The sequence below is a fragment of the Heptranchias perlo genome, chromosome 26 (assembly GCF_035084215.1).
Source record: "Heptranchias perlo isolate sHepPer1 chromosome 26, sHepPer1.hap1, whole genome shotgun sequence".
NCBI lineage: Eukaryota > Metazoa > Chordata > Chondrichthyes > Hexanchiformes > Hexanchidae > Heptranchias > Heptranchias perlo.
Window position 1 is genome coordinate 16,450,938 of NC_090350.1, and position 20,182 is coordinate 16,471,119.

At 42.3% G+C, this 20,182-nt stretch overlaps 1 protein-coding gene across 4 annotated transcripts in view; it reads left to right on the forward strand.

Annotated features, from left to right (window-relative positions):
- rspo1 (R-spondin 1) overlaps nt 1-20,182 on the forward strand; it is a 131,302-nt gene that overhangs the window by 71,783 nt on the left and 39,337 nt on the right. For all 4 annotated transcript variants that reach the window (XM_068006448.1, XM_068006449.1, XM_068006447.1 and 1 more), the window contains exons 4-5: nt 4,463-4,612; nt 7,386-7,574. In XM_068006448.1, coding sequence (XP_067862549.1) covers nt 4,463-4,612; nt 7,386-7,574 — 339 coding nt within the window. The remainder of the gene's footprint in view (nt 1-4,462; nt 4,613-7,385; nt 7,575-20,182) is intronic.

Sequence of the window (20,182 nt, forward strand, 5' to 3'; positions counted from 1 at the left end):
ACTGGAAGGCTGTTTCCAGTGGGGTTCCGCAGGGCTCAGTATTAGGTCCCTTGTCTTTTGTGATATATATTAATGATTTGGACTTAAGTGTAGGGGGCATGATTAAGAAGTTTGCGGATGATACAAAAATTGGCCGTGGGATTGATAGTGAGGAGGAAAGCTGTAGACTGCAGGAAGATATCAATGGACTGGTCAGGTGGGCAGCAAAGTGGCAAATGTAATTCAATTGGCGAAGTGTGAGGTAATGCATTTGGGGAGGGCAAACAAGGCAAGGGAGTACACAATAAATGGGAGGATACTGAAAGGTGTAGAGGAAGTGAGGAACCTTGGAGTGCATGTCCACAGATCCCTGAAGGTAGCAGGACATGTAGATAAGGTGGTTAAGAAGGCATATGGAATACTTCGCTTTATTAGCCGAGGCATAGAATATAAGAGCAGGGAGGTTATGCTGGAACTGAATAAAACACTGGTTAGGCCATAGCTTGAGTACTGTGTACAGTTCTGGTCACCACATTACTGGAAGGATGTAATTGCACTGGAGAGGGTGCAGAGGAGATTTACGAGGATGTTGGCAGACTGGAGAATTTTAGCTATGAGGAAAGATTGGACAGGCTGGGTTTGTTCTGTTTGGAATAGAGGAGGTTGAGGGGTGATTTAATTGAGGTGTACAAAATTATGAGGGGCCTAGATAGAGTGGATAGGAAGGAGCTATTTCCCATAGCAGAGAGGTCAATAACCAGGGGGCATAGATTTAAAGTGATTTGTCGAAGGATTAGAGGGGAGCTGAGGAAAAATTTTTCATCCAGAGTGTGGTAGGATTCTGGAACTCACTGCCTGAAAAGGTGGTAGAGGCAGAAACCCTCAACTCATTTAAAAAGTACCTGGATGTGCACCTGAACTGCCGTGACCTACAAGGCTACGGACCAAGTGCTGGAAAGTGGGATTAGGCTGGGTGGCTCATATTTGGCCGGCGTGGACACATTGGGCTGAATGGCCTCCTTCTGTGCCGTAAACCTTTCTATGATTCTATGATTCTACATTGCCTCACCATAAGTTATAGCAACAACAACAACAACTTGCATTTTATAGCACCTTTAACATAGTTAAACACATCGCAAGACGCTTCACAGGAACGTTATCAGACAAAATTTGACACCGAGCCACATAAAGAGATATTAGGACTGCTGACCAAAAGCTTGGTCAAAGAGATAAGTTTTAAGGGTTACCTAGGGTTAAAGTGACCAAGATAAAGCAGAAAATGCTGGAAATACACAGCAGGTCCATCAATGTCTGTAAAGAGAAGACAGATTAGTGTTCCAACATGGACCCTTTGGCAGAACAGTCTATACCCATAATGTTAACTTGTTTTTCTCTTTAAAGATGTTGATGGACCCATTGTGTATTTTCAGCATTTGCAGTTTATTTTTATTTGTTTTAGTGACCTGTAATTTATCAGCCCTTTTCATTATAGCTTAAATTGGCTGGATGCCTTCAGTGAATGGTCAGTACTAGCAATGCTGAGGATTAATGTTTTTTTAATTTGGGTGTTCACAGTTTTTCTGTGTAATGAACTTCTTTATGGAGTCCTGTTTAAAGCCACTGGTGAATTAATGTATGAAGCTAATACTTAACAGATTCTGGGTAAACCAGCTAACTTCTTATCTTCTGAAGAGACAATAAACAATGGTCCCAGTAGTGCGATACATGGCACTGTTACAAAAAACTTGAACTATCCCTGACCAGGACAGATTTTCTCCACTTGCAGCTTGGTGCTGCATTCTGCCTCCTTACATTCTCCTTTCACAGTTTTTCTGCTGCTTTCCTGCCTGAAGTATGGTGCCTGTGTTGATTGTTAAAAAGTCTTTCTTCAACCTTATCAGCGTTGGTTTAGTGATAGCCTCTGAGTCAGAAGGTTGTGGAGTCAAGCTCCTTGCTAAAAATGGCCATGTTGTAAGTAATTAGTTATTACATCATTCAATTACCTTCCTGCCCCAACACACATGCACTAGAGATAGCAGTCAGCTCATTGACACCATCAACCTTGTATTTGGAGATCCTGCCTGGCACCATTGGGACCCTAGATGGAGTGTGTTGCACAGCACAGTGACATTAAATCAATACTTGAGTCACTTTACAGATGTTCTGTCTGCGCGTCCATTCTGTTGTCAGGAAAAAAAAACACCTTTCATATCTATATACATTGACAGAGATTGAGCCTCTATTCCATCATCTGAGTGGGCTGCTTTTTAACCGTTGGTTACAGTCCCCCTTCCCCTCCCCCCACATTACTGTTTCTCTTTGGCCACCTTTTGTAAAGGTGAGCAAGTGAGGACTCCTGGTGGGTCTCCTCTTGGACCTGATGAAATCTGCCATGTGCAGGTTCATGATGGGTAAGATGACCAGAAATGTGACCATGGAATATGATTGCACGATGTACAATGATTCGCTTGAAGTCTTCCACGACTGGTGGAAGCCGCAGGACAGCGACTGTTCCATTAACTCCAAATGCTATATTGTCATTTAGATTTGCTGCTACACATTTTTAATTAGGACAGGCCACCAGTTTTGTTTTAACATCCAGGGTTGTGCTTGAAGCTGTTCTGGTGGGATCCTCATCCACATCAGCATGAAAAACAACTATGGAACTATCAACCTGATGAGCATACTGCAAGGCACAATATAAAGGTTGCCTCAATTATAGTTTTTAAAAAATTTTCATCTCGTGGCCACTATAACTGAAGGTGATTTTGGTTACTGAGTGACAATCCCACCATAACTGGAGGTGATTTTGGTTACTGAGTGACAATCCCACTATTATTAGAGGTAATTTTGGTTAGTGAATGATAGTGTCTTCATAATAGAAACCGTAGTATTGGCGTGTGTGTTTGATATTTTTTGGAGGTGATGCCAGCCAATGGAAGGTAATCTGTTGGTTTAAATGTAAGCTCCTGCAGAAACCAGATGAGTAAAAGCACAACTGCAGCAATATATAAACTAATGGAAAAGTAAAAAGAAATAATGAATGGATAGCAATTAATCAGAGATATTTTAATAAAATGACTGTGATGTTCCTGTGGTGTTTCAGGATTTTTGACCATTTTGCCATGGAAGGGATCTTGGTATAATTTATATTAAAGTGCTGCTTTTAAGCTAAATCTTGCCCCTTAAAGGGGGTTAGATTCACAGCACAGTCTCATGCTCGAGCCGATGGAACAAAGAGTGAATTGGTAATTCTCCCAAAAGCTAATGGGCCAACCATTGAAACTTGTTATCCTTAACAATCTGGAACAATGACTGTTTTGTTATCACATTTTAAACACTTCTGGTCGGCATTCACACTTGAGATGTTGGGAGGAACTGAATTCATACATACACAGCAGGAATTAGTTGACAGGGCCCTCCACTGGGATGGTGGTCAGTTTAATTGGCAGCTCTAATGGCCAACCCCTGGACAGGGAAAGAGTTGGAGGTTAAGTCCTCCACTTTCTATGCACACAGGCAATAAAAGAAGAGGGAAACATATGTCCCTGGTCAGTTGTGAGGTCTACTGTGAGAGACAGACCACAGCTTCAGCCAGAAATTAAGATAGATCCAGTCAGATTTTAGCTAGGGATGACAAAAATGGAAAGAAAAGTGAGCATTTAGACCTCTAATAGGATAGCATAGAGTGTTTTGTATATTATAGGAAACATTATAGAAAAAGTGAAAAGCCTGTAATTATGCTTCTATTCAAGCCCATGTGTGCTGTAAAATAAACCAGCTTTGTGAATTTACATTGGCCGTGTCTCAATAGAGTATTCATCAGTTCCGTGTTTCAGAAGATTAGAGAAGCACGTCTGAAGACGCAAGTGGAGGATTATGGAATTCACTTCATAAAAGAGGGTCTCATTTTACACCCCTGGGTCACCCTACTCTATGTCTAGATATTGGGTAATGAAAATAAACTCCTGATCGTGAGGGAGGTGGATATGCTTACCAAAGAGACCAGTGACACTAATCCAAGAGAATAACTAAGATAGTCCCAAAATTTGTAACAGTCCCTTTAACTTCAACCATACGTCTTACATGCACTGCAATGAACAGTTCGCTGGCAAGGCTAACACTAACTCAACAAATTCCATGAATTAAGACATTTTCTATGCTTGACCCATTCCTTCATACCCTATTCCGGTTTAGAAATTAAGAACAGGTTCTTTTTTTGCAGCTCTTGACTGTAGAAGGGGTGCAGGCATTACTTTGAAAATTACAAAAGAAAGAAGCTGTCAAATGGTAAAAAGAGACAGGCTTTTGCATGCAATTTGTTTTTCTTGTGTCAAAAAAACAAGATTGTGTATCAGATTACAGTCACAGAATATTAAGTCAGCGTGCTATTTGTTTGCATTGCATTATATCTTTCTAATTCTTACAAAACATGAAATTGCTCCAATGCCAGTTAAGGACGTCCTTACCATTGTCTTTCCAGAATGCAAAATTGAGAACTGTGAGGCCTGCTTCAGCAGAAACTTTTGTACTAAATGTAAAGAAGGACTGTACCTGCATCGAGGGAAATGTTATGACAGCTGTCCAGAGGGGTTTGCAGCCACAAATGGCACCATGGAGTGTAGCCATGCTGGTGAGTACGAATCAGTTCAACTCTGCTTACTAAAACTTTGTTTTCTTTTTAAGTTTCTACAGTGATATTGTTACTAGATGTCAAGAGTGGGACCAGATTTGGAATCCATCCCAGTAAACAGTTTTTGGCAAGTTTCATCGCACCATTTTGGCGTGAAAGTACAGAACACAAGGTTATCCTTATATTGATAGTCCTCACTTAGAGTGGGCACAGGAGCTGGAGGGAGGACAGGTTTCCTCTGTGCTAGCTATTTATAAAGAACAAGTATATGATTTTGTTACACCTGGCACACAAAGGAAGTGTTCCCCAAGGAACGTTGGTTTGGGAAATGGAAATGTCATAATAAGTACTGTTTTGCAGAAATTTGGATAAGAGATTCTTGGAGCAATGTGAAGGGAGCCATACCTCTCTTAGGAATGCCTGAACCTGACACTGGGAGTTAAAAGTGTAAAATTGTTCCAATACTCATCATTGACTTTTCTCAACTTAATGAACAAAAACTACCCCTGTATTAAAATAGGTTAAAAAGAGTCATGGTAAGAAAATAACAGAAGAAACCCTAAAACAAAACAATCACTTCCACCAAATAAATCACAGAACCCCACAATTATTGTAAACTAATCATTTGGTTTGACAAATAATCAATTGAAATTGCCTACAATGCCATTCATTGCAATGTTATTCAAGTTTCTAGGGAAGAGGTGCATCTCTCCAACTTGCTGACCTCTGGTCTGTGCACCTGGGTTCTGACTCAATGACTGGCAGGAACCTAACTGGGATTAAGAGCTGAGTTCATTTTCCTGAGGATGGCAGCTGTGCCTGCTGCTTCACATGGCTGAGTTAAAATTGGTGTTTGTATATGCGTTTCTGAGCCAGGTCCTCACCAATATCCTCTGACCATCGCCCAACCCCTGGTCATTTGTTCTGCACTGCTAGAACTGTAGGTCGACAAGGACACTCACTTGGGAAACCTGCTGAGCCACTGTAGGTCTATAACTTGGCTTTGACTCCAGCTTAGACTGGTGGGATGAAAGATTCCTCTCTTTTTTAGGGCAGATTCAATCCCGTTCCCAGTCAGCATGACTCCACAGCACAAAAGGGCTTAATAATTTTTAAAAGGAATTGATGGTGACACTAAATCATGGACAAGTATGGATTAATAAAGGAAAGCCAGCTCGGATTTGTTAAAGGCAAATCGTGTTTAACTAACTTGATTGAGTTTTTTGATGAGGTAACAGGAAGGGTTGATGAGGGCAGTGTGATTGATGTTGTGTATATGGACTTTCAAAAGGCGTTTGATAAAGTGCCACATAATCGGCTTGTCAGGAACATCCAAAAATCAACCGTTCACCACTACTCTCTATTTCCTGTTACTTAGCCTATTTCGTATCCATGCTGCCACTGCCCCTTTTAAGGGGCTCAGATTTAAGCAAATGGAATAAAAGGGGCAGTGGCAGCATGGATACAAAATTGGCTAAGTGACAGGAAACAGAGAGTAGTGGTGAACGATTGATTTTTGGATTGGTGGAAGGTATACAGTGGTGTTCCCCAGGAGTCAGTACTTGGACCACTGCCTTTTTTGATATATTTTAATAACTTGGACTTGGGTCTACAGGGCACAATTTCAAAATTTGCAGATGTCACAAAACCTGTAAGTGTATTAAACAGTGAGGAGGATAATAATAGACTTCAAGAGGACATAGACAGGCTGGTGGAATGGCGAACGCATGAGAGATGAAATTTAACACACAGAAATGCGGAGTGATACATTTTGGCAGAAAGAATGAGGAGAGGCAATGTAAACTAAATGGAACAATTCTAAAGGGGGTGCAGGAACAGAGGAACCTAGGGGTATATTTGCACAAATCTTTGAAAGTGGCAAGATAGGTTGAGAAAGCAATTAAAAAAGCATACGGCATCCTGGGCTTTAGAAATAGAGGCATAGAGTACAAAAGCAAGGAACCTTTATAAAACGTTGGTTCGGCCACAACTGGAGTATTGTGTCCAATTCTCAGCACCTCAATTTTGGAAGGATGTGAAGGCCTTTGAGAGGGTGCAGAAAAGATTTACTAGAATTGTTCCAGGGATGAAGATCTTCAGTTATGTGGATAGATTGGAGAAGCTGGGATTGTTCTCCCTGGAGCAGAGAAGGTTAAGAGCAGATTTGATAGAAGTGTTCAAAATCATGAAGCATGTAGATAAAGTAAATAAAGAGAAACTGTTCCCATTGGCGGAAGGGTCGAGAACCAGAGGACACAGATTTAAGGTGATTGGCAAAAGAACCAATGACGACATGAGGAAAAACCTTTTTACGCAGCGAGTGTTTATGATCTGGAATCGCTGCCTGAAAGGGTGATGGAAGCAAATTCAATTGTAGCTTTCAAAAAGGAATTGGATAAATACTTGAAGGGAAAAAATTTGCAGGGCTACGAAGAAAGAGCAGGGGATGGGACTAACTGGATTGCTGGATTGCTCTTACAACGAGCCGTCACAGGCTCAATGGGCTAAATGGCCTCTTTCTGTGCAATAACTGTTCTATGATTCTATGATTGAATGAAACAGCTTTTTTTGATCAAAAATTCAATATCATGTAAATTAATGTGTTACAACTGTAGCTGAATTAAGCATGGATTAAACTTGATGTTTTCAGACATTCTCTTTAGTGGAACAGTCTGTAAGTGTTTATTTTTGGTATTAATTTTACAGTTAAATCCTTTTTCAAAATAATTTTCCACAGATGGGATAATAACATTCACTTCTTAATTTCTCACAGCACAATGTGAACTGGGTGAGTGGAGCCTCTGGGGCTCGTGTACCAAGCGAGGGAAGCAATGTGGTTTCAAAAGGGGTGCTGAAACAAGGACCAGGAAACTGCTCCAAGGCCCTCCGTCAGAAGATGTGACATGTCCCCCAGCCAGAGAGAGCAGAAGTTGCACAGTGCAGAGAAAGCCTTGCTCAAGTGGTAGGTGGCAAAAGTAACACATATCTCAAATGGGTTTAGCAATTACCCTAACCCCATCATTACACCACATCCATTTGCATTTCAGGATTGATGCAGGAATAGTGATAGAGGCAATTCACGAGAATCCCATGAACATCTGTGGAAAGTCCAGAACTAATTTTAGTGGGAAATAGCAGTAAAATGACGAGATCTGATGCTTGTGATTGGCCACACCAGACAACAAGTCTCCTGAGCAGTTTGTGGAAACCAAGGCTTATATTCAGACTTCGACCATGATTTCAGGACCAGATAAGGCTCATGTCAAACACACAATTCCACAGCAGAGATCTGTAGGTAAATTTAACTGAACCAGCAGGAAACTGAAGGGATCAGGTTGAACACTGGTTCTACACCCCACCCAATTTCACTTCCTATTGAAGTCAACGAAGAATAACCTAATCCTGTCAGTTTCCTGCCGGGTGAGTTCCGTTAAAATGACCTCCTATGTTTCAGGATAATGGCAGCTACAGGTTACTTTCCTATCTGTTGGTTTTCCTTGGGTAACTAATCATTTATCTGAAAGCATATCGAAAAGTAAGCATAAAACTTTTAGTGGCCTTTCTCTTGCCTGAATCCCTCAATGCTCGTGGATTAAAGTAATCTATACAGTTCTACCATATGGTAAATGTTACCAAAAAGGAAGTACTTTCAGTAATTAAAGCAAACTATCCAAGTTTAACCCTTTTATGAACAGTAGCAATTCAGTACCATGGCCAAAAATAATACAAAATGAAGCTTTTTTACTTCATCTCATGCCATAGACTGCTTTACAACACGTGGAAGAATGCCAGTGGCAAGGGAAATCATAATAATACACGTCAAAAATGTACAAGTATTTCAGAACTAATAGGCACTAAATTGTCAGTGTCAGGTTGTAGACTAGTGCTGGTGGAGTTGAGGTACAGATCACCGATGACCTAATTGAACATTGGAACAGGCTCAAGGGGCTGAATGCCCTACCCATGGTCCTATGTCTCATACTGGTGTATTTTTGAAAATTCGCAAAGAACTCTCAGCTGTCCTGAGGTTGGAGAGTGTAGAGAGAGCTTCACCCTATGTCTAACCTGTTTTGTACCTGATGTAAGAACGTAAGGAAACATGGAGCTGGAAAAGGCACTTAAGCCTTCCACAGATAACGTGAGTCTGCTGTATTCTGGACCTTACCCAACCCATTGAACTTCCTCAGGTAAGGCGTTGCAAAATTTCTCTGTCCTCCCTTCCCCCAGAGATAAATTGAGTAAAATTTCATCGTAACTATTTCATTTTTCTTAGGAGTAATACCTATAGTGACATCATGAGTAGGGATAAAGAAATATGAGAGGCACTCATCATCGACAACAACAACTTGCATTTATACAGCACCTTTAATATAAAGAACGCCAAGGCACTTCACAGATAGAAGTTCTGGAATTCCTTCCCAAAACTTTTTCACCTCTCCACCTCCCTCTCCTCCTTTAAGATCCTCCTTAAGACCGACCACTTTGACTAAGCTTTTGGTCACCCCTCATAATATTTCCTTCTTTGTCTTGCAATCCATTATTTGATTACACCTCTGTGAAGCTCTTTGAGTTGTTTTTCGATGTTAAATGTGCTCTATAAATGCAAGTTGTTGTTATAATGTTTAAGATCGTATAGAAATGTTCTTTTTTAGTTAGGAATTGTGTTTGAAATAAAAGTGGATCAACATTTTACAGCAAAAAATCCAATACTTTTCAATTTTTAAAATAATTGCATCACCTATCATAATTGAACTGGCTTCAAAGAGTTCTTTTCCCTTCTTAACCCCTTGGGACTGGGAGAAATCTCTTCCTAGCATTGTGCAAAGGGTGCAGTGGTGATACTGTTTCCCTGTTACTGTTCTTGCCATCCCCACTACTTATTTTGGCTCCCCGTTAATCACAATCTTACATTTTATAAATATTTATGTGACATTGTTCAAGATCTGTAAAATGATAATATAAGGGCAGTTCGTCCAACTTAGCTTGTCCATCCAGAACAAACTTACAATGTCCCCATCACAGCAGCCAGCTGTTTCTTAAATGATTCCAGCGTTTTTGCTTCTGCTGTCTGAAGGTAAGTCCATTCCATGTGTTGATCATTGTTATGGTGAAAAATATATTCCTGATATCAATCCGAATTTTGCTTTTCACCAGTGCGTGTTATCCTATTGTCATAGTGCTGTTCCAAATGCCATCTTTTCTATATTTCTCGGGTGTCCCCTTTCAGTCATCTCCTTTCAAAAGCCTAAGATTCTCCAGTCTTTCCTTATGACATATGTTAGGGAGCAGTCCCATAACTGTTCCTTGTATTGTTTCATGGGCTCCAATGGCTCCCTTGTGACTCGGTAATCAAAACTGGACATAGTACTTCGGGTGCAGTCTGACCAAAGCAAGTACACTTCAGGAATTGACTGGTTCTCTCCTGATTTGGCTTTGTTGATGACTGCTCCACAATGAGTGGACATGTTAAACACCCCAAAATCACTTTCAACTTCTTCCAAATATATAGGACTCAGCAAAATAGTTGCTTTTGTCAGAGTTCCACTTATGGAAAACATTTAACTTTGTTACTGCCTATAATGGGGCCAGTAAAGAGGTTTGTTATGATGAGAGGCCCTTATTAAGAGGTTGCTATAATGAGGCAGCTTTATGGGTGTGTGTGTGCTTGTATAATTTTAGTAAATATGCAGCAGAACACCAGACTTGAGATGTTAAACTGTCCAATGTTGATTTTGTCATTTACTTTGGCTCCAGTTTGTGAAATAACTTTTTGTAGTCACAAATAGCTAGAAGAAAGAAGCCGTATTCTGCAACTAGTGACCAGTGTCCACCAGTAATAAATGTTTCTTCCACACACAGACTATTTCTGATTTTGTCCAGGTTATGCACGTATTAAAACAATAGCAGTTTATTTAATATCAAAAGGTACCATTTAAAAATTCCAGGTGTTGATTTAAAGCATATGCCAATTTTAAGAGAGAAATCAAGAGGGCAAAAAGGGGACATGAGATTGCTTTGGCAGATAAGGCAAAGGAGAATCCAAAGAGCTTCTACAAATACATAAAGGGCAAAAGAGTAACTAGGGAGAGAGTAGGGCCTCTTAAGGATCAACAAGGTCATCTATGTGTGGAACCACAAGAGATGGGTGAGATCCTGAATGAATATTTCACATCGGTATTTACGGTTGAGAAAGGCATGGATGTTAGGGAACTTGGGGAAATAAATAGTGATGTCTTGAGGAGTGTACATATTACAGAGAGGGAGGTGCTGGAAGTCTTAACGTGCATCAAGGTAGATAAATCTCCGGGACCTGATGAAATGTATCCCAGGACGTTATGGGAGGTTAGGGAGGAAATTGCGGGTCCCCTAGCAGAGATATTTGAATCATCGACAGCTACAGGTGAGGTGCCTGAAGATTGGAGGGTAGCAAATGTTGTGCCTTTGTTTAAGAAGGGCGGCAGGGAAAAGCCTGGGAACTACAGACCGGTGAGCCTGACATCTGTAGTGGGTAAATTGTTAGAGGGTATTCTGAGGGACAGGATCTACAGGCATTTGGAGAGGCAGGGACTGATTAGGAACAGTCAGCATGGTTTTGTGAGAGGAAAATCATGTCTCACAAATTTGATTGAGATTTTTGAAGGGGTAACCAAGAAGATAGATGAGGGCTGTGCAGTAGATGTGGTCTACATGGACTTTAGCAAAGCCTTTGACAAGGTACCGCATGGTAGGTTGTTACATAAGATTAAATCTCACGGGATCCAAGGTGAGGTAGCCAATTGGATACAAAATTGGATTGACGACAGAAGACAGAGGGTGGTTGTAGAGGGTTGTTTTTCAAACTGGAGGCCTGTGTCCAGCGGTGTGCCTCATGGATCGGTGCTGGGTCCGCTGTTATTTGTTATTTATATTAATGATTTGGATGAGAATTTAGGAGGCATGGTTAGTAAGTTTGCAGATGACACCAAGATTGGTGGCATTGTGGACAGTGAAGAAGGTTATCTAGGATTGCAACGGGATCTTGATAAATTGGGCCAGTGGGCCGATGAATGGCAGATGGAGTTTAATTTAGATAAATGTGAGGCGATACATTTTGGTAGATCGAATCGGGCCAGGACCTACTCCGTTAATGGTAGGATGTTGGGGAGAGTTATAGAGCAAAGAGATCTAGGAGTACAGGTTCATAGCTCCTTGAAAGTGGAGTCACAGGTGGATAGGGTGGTGAAGAAGGCATTCGGCATGCTTGGTTTCATTGGTCAGAACATTGAATACAGGAGTTGGGATGTCTTGTTGAAGTTGTACAAGACATTAATAAGGCCACACTTGGAATACTGTGTACAGTTCTGGTCACCCTATTATAGAAAGGATATTATTAAACTAGAAAGAGTGCAGAAAAGATTTACTAGGATGCTACCGGAACTTGATGGTTTGACTTATAGGGAGAGGTTAGATAGACTGGGACTTTTTTCCCTGGAGAGTAGGAGGTTAAGGGGTGATCTTATAGAAGTCTATAAAATAATGAGGGGCATAGATAAGGTAGATAGTCAAAATCTTTTCCCAAAGGTAGGGGAGTCTATAACGAGGGGGCATAGATTTAAGGTGAGAGGGGAGAGATACAAAAGGGTCCAGAGGGGCAATTTTTTCACTCAAAGGGTGGTGAGTGTCTGGAACGAGCTGCCAGAGGCAGTAGTAGAGGCGGGTTCAATTTTGTCTTTTAAAAAGCATTTGGACAGTTACATGGGTAAGATGGGTATAGAGGGATATGGGCCAAGTGCAGGAAATTGGGACTAGCTTAGTGGTATAAACTGGGCGACATGGACATGTTGGGCCGAAGGGCCTGTTTCCATGTTGTAACTTCTATGATTCTATGATACCCTTTCACAAGAATGACATCTCTAGTCTTTGTGAGTTGGTGTGTAACCTGGAGAGGTTGTTGGTTTAGGTAAATTTATTTTTTGGCTTACTTTATTATAATATAAATGAGAAAATGTGGTGTATGTGATGTCCTAAGTCACAGCACATGCCAACATTTTTAGTTAGCAATTTTAATGTGGTGGTTGGGCTAGTAGATGCTTGGTAGATGGGAATAGATATCAATTTATGTGTGATTTTGTGTTAGGGTCCTGAGAAACCAATGATGTACTTAGCATAGCAGTAAAGAACTGATATTGGGGAAAGTGCATCATTGGAGCTTTTGTCCTTCAGATGAGAAGTTAAACCAAAACCCTGTCAACCCATTCCAGTGATTCAACTGAATCCCATGCCATTATTTGAAAAAGAGCAGGGCGTTCTCCCACTGCGCTGAATAACATTCCTTCCTCAACGAACAAAAAAAAATCTGATCCTTTATCTTATTGCTGTTTTGTGGGTTCTTGCTATGGGCAAAATGGTAGCCATGCTTGCCTACATAATAGGAGTTGCTGTACTTCCAGATAATTCGTCATAGGCAAAATACTATGAGATGTTTTGGGGATGTGATATGGCATTGTATCAGTGCAAGTCCTTCTTTTCAATGATAAAACACTGATGTTAGGTTAAGTGGACATAATTTCTTACACACATTAACTATGGGAAGGACTGTAAATGACTTCAGCAAGACATGGACATACTCAGTAGATAGGGCAGATGGATGTCAAATTAAATTTAATGTGGAGAAATGTGAAGTGATACATTTTGGGAAGAAAAATGAGAGAAACTATAAATTGAATAGTAAATCTTAAAATAGGAGTACAAGAGCCGAGACTTGGCATTTAGATAGGCAATTTTTTTGTGTTGGGAGGACAAGTTCATAAAGCCGTAAAAAAAATCTGGGATCCAAGGTTTTACGAAAAGAAACATCAAGAACTAAAGCGAAGAGGTAATGCTACACCTATACAAATCATTAGTTAGGCTGCAGTTTGAATACAGTTAGTTTCGGGTGCTTTAGGAAAGATGCCAAAGCTACAGACAGATCTTACGATGCAGTAACATCCAGTTGTGATATTTATATTGGTTCTTGAATAATCTAACGTGGAAATAGATGTCACGCGTTGGAAAATTTAGGTTGAAAATGTGTTAGCTGTGCAAAAGGAGTAGACACAAGGAAAGTCATTCTAAATGTAAGCGTTTTGCAAGCTTCTATTGTATGATGTGTATTTGATAAAAACATTATTTTCTTTTATTATCCCCAAGTTAAGTTTTCTCCCCCTCCCATCCTTTCCTGAAAGTATTGATTCCTTGCTGATGTACAGTTCCTGGTTAGTCACTATCCAAAGCCTCGCCCATAATTCATGTGTGAACCTGGACACTTATTGTTGGCAGGATATTTATCCACAGGAGGAACTGTAATCAAGTGCAATCCTCTCCTGACCTGACGTCCACACACATGTACTTACAGTAGGGGTTGCTGGATAGCAATCAGGAGCTGAATGATTCTCCTCTCTGTGAGCAAGGAATGATAAGGCCAGTTGTAACACCCCTGGCACCATTCTGCATGAGATCAGGATGCAACCTGGCATCTTCCTAATCTGTATGTTTCAGTTATTCATGGAGTAAACTCGCAGAGTTACCCCTTTTAATTTAAGTTCTTTTCATCTCATCCCTGTTTCCTTGGTCTCAGTGAAGCACTCCACACTCAGTTAAAAGGATGGAAATTCAACGACTCCAGGTTCTGCCAAAGACTATTTTTGAATTAGCTGGCATCATTTTGAATTATATTGAGTCCAGGAGCGAAAGATTGATTTCCTATGGAGCCTGATAAACAAGTCGATGATCCTTCTGTTAAGCAGGCCTACGGTAGTCCTGGTAAACAGAGCTATAGTTGTCCTGATATCCAAGTCAATGGTCCATCTGTTAAGCAGTGCTTTGGCAGTCCTGTTAAACAGGGCTATGGTCATCTATCACTAGATGGAGTTAGAAATATTGGGAAAACTGAAAAGTGAAAATACAATCCCATTGTCATTTTAACACAAGTCAGTGAGAAGAAAGATCCTTACTCCTCTGTTCTGTGAAAAGACATTGGGAAAGCTTTGCGCAATAGATCACATGTTACTCTTATCACTCTTTTGTCTCTTTATTGTGGTAATGTATTCCTTATGACCTTCATGTAAAGATAATCTGAACAAGCTCTGCAAGCCTTTTCACAGCATTTTATGGAAAATATATTCTGTTTTGACTAAGAAAACTGCTCCTGTAAAGATTGATGAAAGCTGAACAGCTGCAAGATTACCAGTCACAAACATCAGGGGATTGTCCCATCTGCCATAAAAGTACAAAACTCAGCCTATTGCGTTTCAGTCTCTCTCCTTGCTTCTTACCCATACAGATAATAAACTATCCGGCCTCTGTACAAGACACGGTTAGAAACTGTCCTGGCTTGGTATGATACACCGATATAATCATTCCTGGCTCGATTTATAAAGGAATCCTTCAAACAGATTTTAAGGGCTCGATGTTAGCAGGGCTGCGGGTTCGCGGCGGGGCAGCTATCTGCCCCCCGCGTGATCGCAGCCTAATTGGATCCACTTACCTGGTCTTCCGCGTTCTCCACTGCTGACCTGCGCATCGGGCGGGCTGCGCATGCGCAGTAAGCTCTGTCAGCTGGAGGAGCTCTATTTAAAGGGGCAGTCCTCCACTGACAGATGCTGCAACAAATAGGAAAAATTACAGCTTGGAGCAGCCCAGGGGGAAGGCTGTTCCCAGGTTTAATGATGCCTCACTCCAGGTATCATTAGATGGGGTGAGGAGGAGGGGGAGGACAGAGATCTTCCCCCCGGCGGGCGGGAGGAAGCGGCCTGCCTCTGCCACCAGGAAGGCCTGGCTCAAGGTGACAGAGGGGGTCACCAGCACCACCAACATATCGCCCACCTGCATACAGTGCAGGAGGGGCTCCAATGACCTCAGTAGGTCAGCCAAAGTGAGTACACTTACTCATTCCCCTACACTCCATCTGCCACATCACCGCCCCTACGCCACATCTCCTTCTGCACTGCCAACACTTTTCTGTCACATCACCCCTCATACCCACTCAAACCTCATCCTCATCTTACCTGCACTTACTCACCTCGCCAGTACTCATCCCGCCACTACCACTCAACCTAATCCTCATACAATCTCATGGCTCTATCTCATACTCACCCTCTCGTGCATCTCTTTCACAGTCAGCCTCACTCAACCTGCCACTACCTGTGCTGCAGCCACAGGGCATGCATCACATATGTGCAGTAGGAAGCGTAAGGCAAACGTGTCGTGAGCATGAAGGGGATGCACAAGGGTGTTTGAGGGTTTGTCATGGGTGTTACTTATATTGAATTTCTGACCAACTCACATTACATATTATATTGTCACCACTACTGCCACGTCTTTGCGAATCTTGTCTGGTTTGTGCAATAATGCCCTTTCCTGAGGTTCACTATGAAGACCCACAACTGATGCCACCCATTGTGTCACTGCAGAGTGGGTGTAGGTGTATTTGCAGGGCTCTTTTGTGCAGACGAGTGAGAGATGTCGGCGATATCCCCGGTGGCACCCTGGAAGGATGCGGAGGAGAAGTTGTTGAGGGCAGTGGTGACTTTGACAGCGACAGGTAAGAAGATGGTGCTCGGGACAACCGGGAGCAGCTCGGCATGAAGGAGGCTGCAGATGTCCACGACTACATGTCGAGTGATTCTGAGCCTCCGTGTGCACTGCTGCTCACAGAGGTCCAGGAAGCTGAGCCTCGGTCTGTGGACCCTGTGGCAAGGGTAGTGCCCTCTGCGACGCATCTCTCTCTGCGGTTCCCCTCCCTCCTGCTGTGCAGGTGGATGTGTCACAGCACTCTGTTGTGGAGCTCCACGTGTCAGGGGTGGACGGCGTGGACGGCGAGGCTGGTGAGGCTGTTCGCCCTCCGAGGAGGTCATGACTGCAGCTACGGCGGCCCCCATCCGGAAGATGTACATCTGAGGGAGTCCGCAAGGTAGGTACATGTCTCTGGACCCCGGGGTAAGTGTGCAAGTTGGTGAATTTTCTTGTCAGGAGGAGGGTGGTGGAGGCCAAACTTTGTCCCAAGTGACAGAGTGGCCTCCTGCAATGAGTGAGGGTCTCCCCCCCTCCACCTGTCAAATGGACCTTTGCAGCAGCCACAGGCTGACAGCTGCAACAGGTCCATTTCCCCCAGTATGGGAAACAATCCCAGTTGTCAATAAAATCCCAACCCTCCTCCCATGTCCACTTAATCAGGTCTGTTAATGACCTGAAATACCAAGGTAAATACTGTTAAGTGGAATCCCGCCGGCTTTATTTGCCTGCGGGATTTCCACATGCGGGGGCTGCGCGCGCACGCCAGTGCGTCTGTGGGGAACCCAGAAGTGGGCGGGTTGGAGCCGGGCTCCGAACCCGCTCCGGGATTCCCCGATTTTCGGAGCCCCCCCGCCAGGAACGCACCCGATAGCAGGTGCTAAAATGAAGCCCTAAATCTTCATATATCTAAAGAAATCTATGAGTATGTCCCTACCAGTATTGGGACTTATCCACTATTGAATCTTTCTCTTTAAATAAAGCTAACTGGAAGGATGGACTATTAAGAACAACAGTGATTGCAGCCATGAAAATAGAATATGTTGGATAAGTGGATGAAGGATAAAAGAACCGGGCGGGTACATGAGTTTAAGACTGTTGCTCGTGAAGAGGATAAACACCAATATGGGGATAGATTTCTGACTTCATTGTCTGAGTGGTGATCTGGCAGAGTGGATCGCCTGGCCTTTATAGAACCCACCTGATTTTCATTGCGCTGAAATCAATAGAATCAAAATCAGGTGGATTCAATAAAGGGCGACCGCTCCACTCCACCATATCACCTCCCAGGCGGTGAAGACAACAATGTACTCCATGGACTGGTCGGGCTGAATGGCCTGTTTCCGGGTTGTAATTTTTACATAATTCTATGTAAAAGAGGCCATTTGATCCAGCCAACCTGTTCGTGTGCAGTCCATGTGGCTGTAGCTAATCATTTCCATCCTGTTCATCTTCTCTGATCATTTCAGCTCCAATGAAGCCACTCTAGCATCAACCAGTATTCAGCTGTAATGGTGCTGGCCTCGAGCCAAGTTTTTAATGACCCTTCACTTAGAACCCTGCCTAAATCTCAAGAGATGATCTTAAGAAATTCAGCTTTTTACGCAAAACCTCAGGTTTAGTCTGTTGCATCTCTTTCTGCCTCCACCTCTCCTCTTCAGATTGGTTTGTTTTTCCTCCAATCTCTGTTTATCCCTATTAATGGGCTTGATCAGCCTTGATCATACAGTGCAGTTTATCTGGCTGTCCTTTTAGCTACATGAATTCCTCAAAATCTAGCATAATTAGTTCCATACTTTAGTCATAACATCAGATGCATTGCCTTCCTTACGTAATGGGGTCGATTTTAACCCTATCTCCCCGGAGGACACTAGATGGCTGGGTAGCTGAAAGCGAACAGGTTATTTACCTACTCAGATCCTGGCCATTTCTGACTGTTTGCAGTGATAACCTGCAGGGTTTTGCTGGCGATTGAGCTGCCCTCCTAAAGCAGGCAGAGGACCTCATGAATTTTTGCAAATCGGGGTCTTATTATGTCAATAGGACCCTTGATGCAACTTTAACTAGGACCTGAAGTCAATTGGGCAGAGTGTATAACGGGCGACTGATCCGATACTGTGAGTTTTACGCTCCTGCCAAAGTCGGAAATTCCGCCTTGGGATTCTTCCTGCTTGGTTTCAGCAGGAGGCTGGACAAACAGTGAGGAACTTCGTACTTGTAAGCTGTGTTTCAGCACAGTGCCCCTTTGCACACTTGTCGGTCTGTAAACTTTTGCTCTGCCAACCTGTGCCTAAGCTCTCAGCATTTAGGTAAATAGGGTGTGTTCCTGTGGTGACAGAGATGGTGCACTTAATACTGGGCAAACAGAAGCTTTCCAAGTGTAAATTTCTCAGCAGTTTGGTTCAAAGACTGTTAAACATTCTGATAGATTGCTATGTGTGCCGGACACCTTGCCAACCAAAAAAAATGTCTTGGGTAAGTGTTGGGATACCCTTCTATGCTGTCCATTTCCCAAGCTGTTCAAGTCCTTCACAAATTCACAGTGTTTTTTCTTTTTAAGGAAGGGAATTTGAAATCAGGCCAGATTCTGGGTGCCCCAGAAAGTCTTAAGTGCCTGTCCCTATCAATATACACACTAATAGAGGTTTGTCAGTCAGAACCTTTGAGCCTCATATATTTATTGTACTGTGACTAAGTAGCATTTGGTGATCTCTGTGAGAGTTACAGCATTCTGATTTACCTTGCACTTCAATAATCTAACAGAAGACAGTATGACGTCCTTCTCAGCACCCTTTAACCTCCATTGTAGAAAAAATAGCGTAGAGTTGAGTCCAGTGCATTGGAAACCCTGCATCAGTTTTCGTGTCAGGCCCACCTTGGAAAGAGTCCAAAACTAACGATATAAAATCTTTATTTTGGATTGCTGGTGACTATTTTTTTACAAGTGCTACATTTCACGATGTGTGTCAGTGTGCTCAGCTTCAGGCTCTCTTGCAATAGCACAAAATGAACTCCACCAAGATTGAACAGTGGGAAAAAAAGTAATAAAGGTTTCATCCAAAGCATGTAAAGGTTTGATTAAGCACCAACAATGATCTGTCTGTACTCTACTGTGGAATCAAGAGTAGACTTCAATCAACCTTGAATTCCCTGATACAAAAAGACTATCTGCTTAAAACAAGCACGTTAATACTATGTTTGATTAAATATAAAGCATGTTTTTTACATAGTTGTGATTTATAAAGAGCTCTGGGATTGGAATTCAGGAAACAGCTGTGCCCCAACTCCCAGCAAGTGCAGTAATCCAGCGCAGTCCTGTCATCACTTTCAAATCCTCTATTTAAGGTTCCATGTAATTTAGTTTAAATAGCATAAGAGAGACTCTTTGTACACCACTGAGTCTCTCCATGATCTCTGTGTTATTGGAATCGTGTGTGTGCTGAAGGTTTGGTTTCCACAGGACATTTACATTCACCAATCTCAGACCAGCATCAGCATCCTGGAAACTAACTTAAGGCTAGTACCTGGTGTATCATTATTTTATATATCTCTGTCAGATTGCCTCTAAATCTGTGCTGCTCTAGAGTAAATAGACCCAGCTCTGTAAACCTATCTGACTAACCAGGGTTCTTTAAGCTAGGGATAATTCTCGTAGCTCTCCTCTGAACCTTTTTCAAGGTCACTTTATCACCCACCCATGTGAGAGGACCAAAACTGGGTGCAGTAATCCATATGTGGTCTAACCAATGACCTGTATAATGACAATTGTAAACAAACAATTGTCAACCCCAGTCCATCACCGGCATCTCCACATCCTGTATAATGACAGAATGGTACTGTAAATGGTGAGCTTTAGCGACAGCTTCTCTGCATTGGTCATGAACCTTCAGTGATATGTACACAGTAACACCTAGATCCTTTTCTCTCTGAACCGCTTTCAGTATCTGTAAATGATAAATGTATTCTGTGTTGATCCTACCAACATGCAAGACACTACATTTATCTAGATGCCCTGAGAAGGTGATGGTCAGCCTTTTCCTT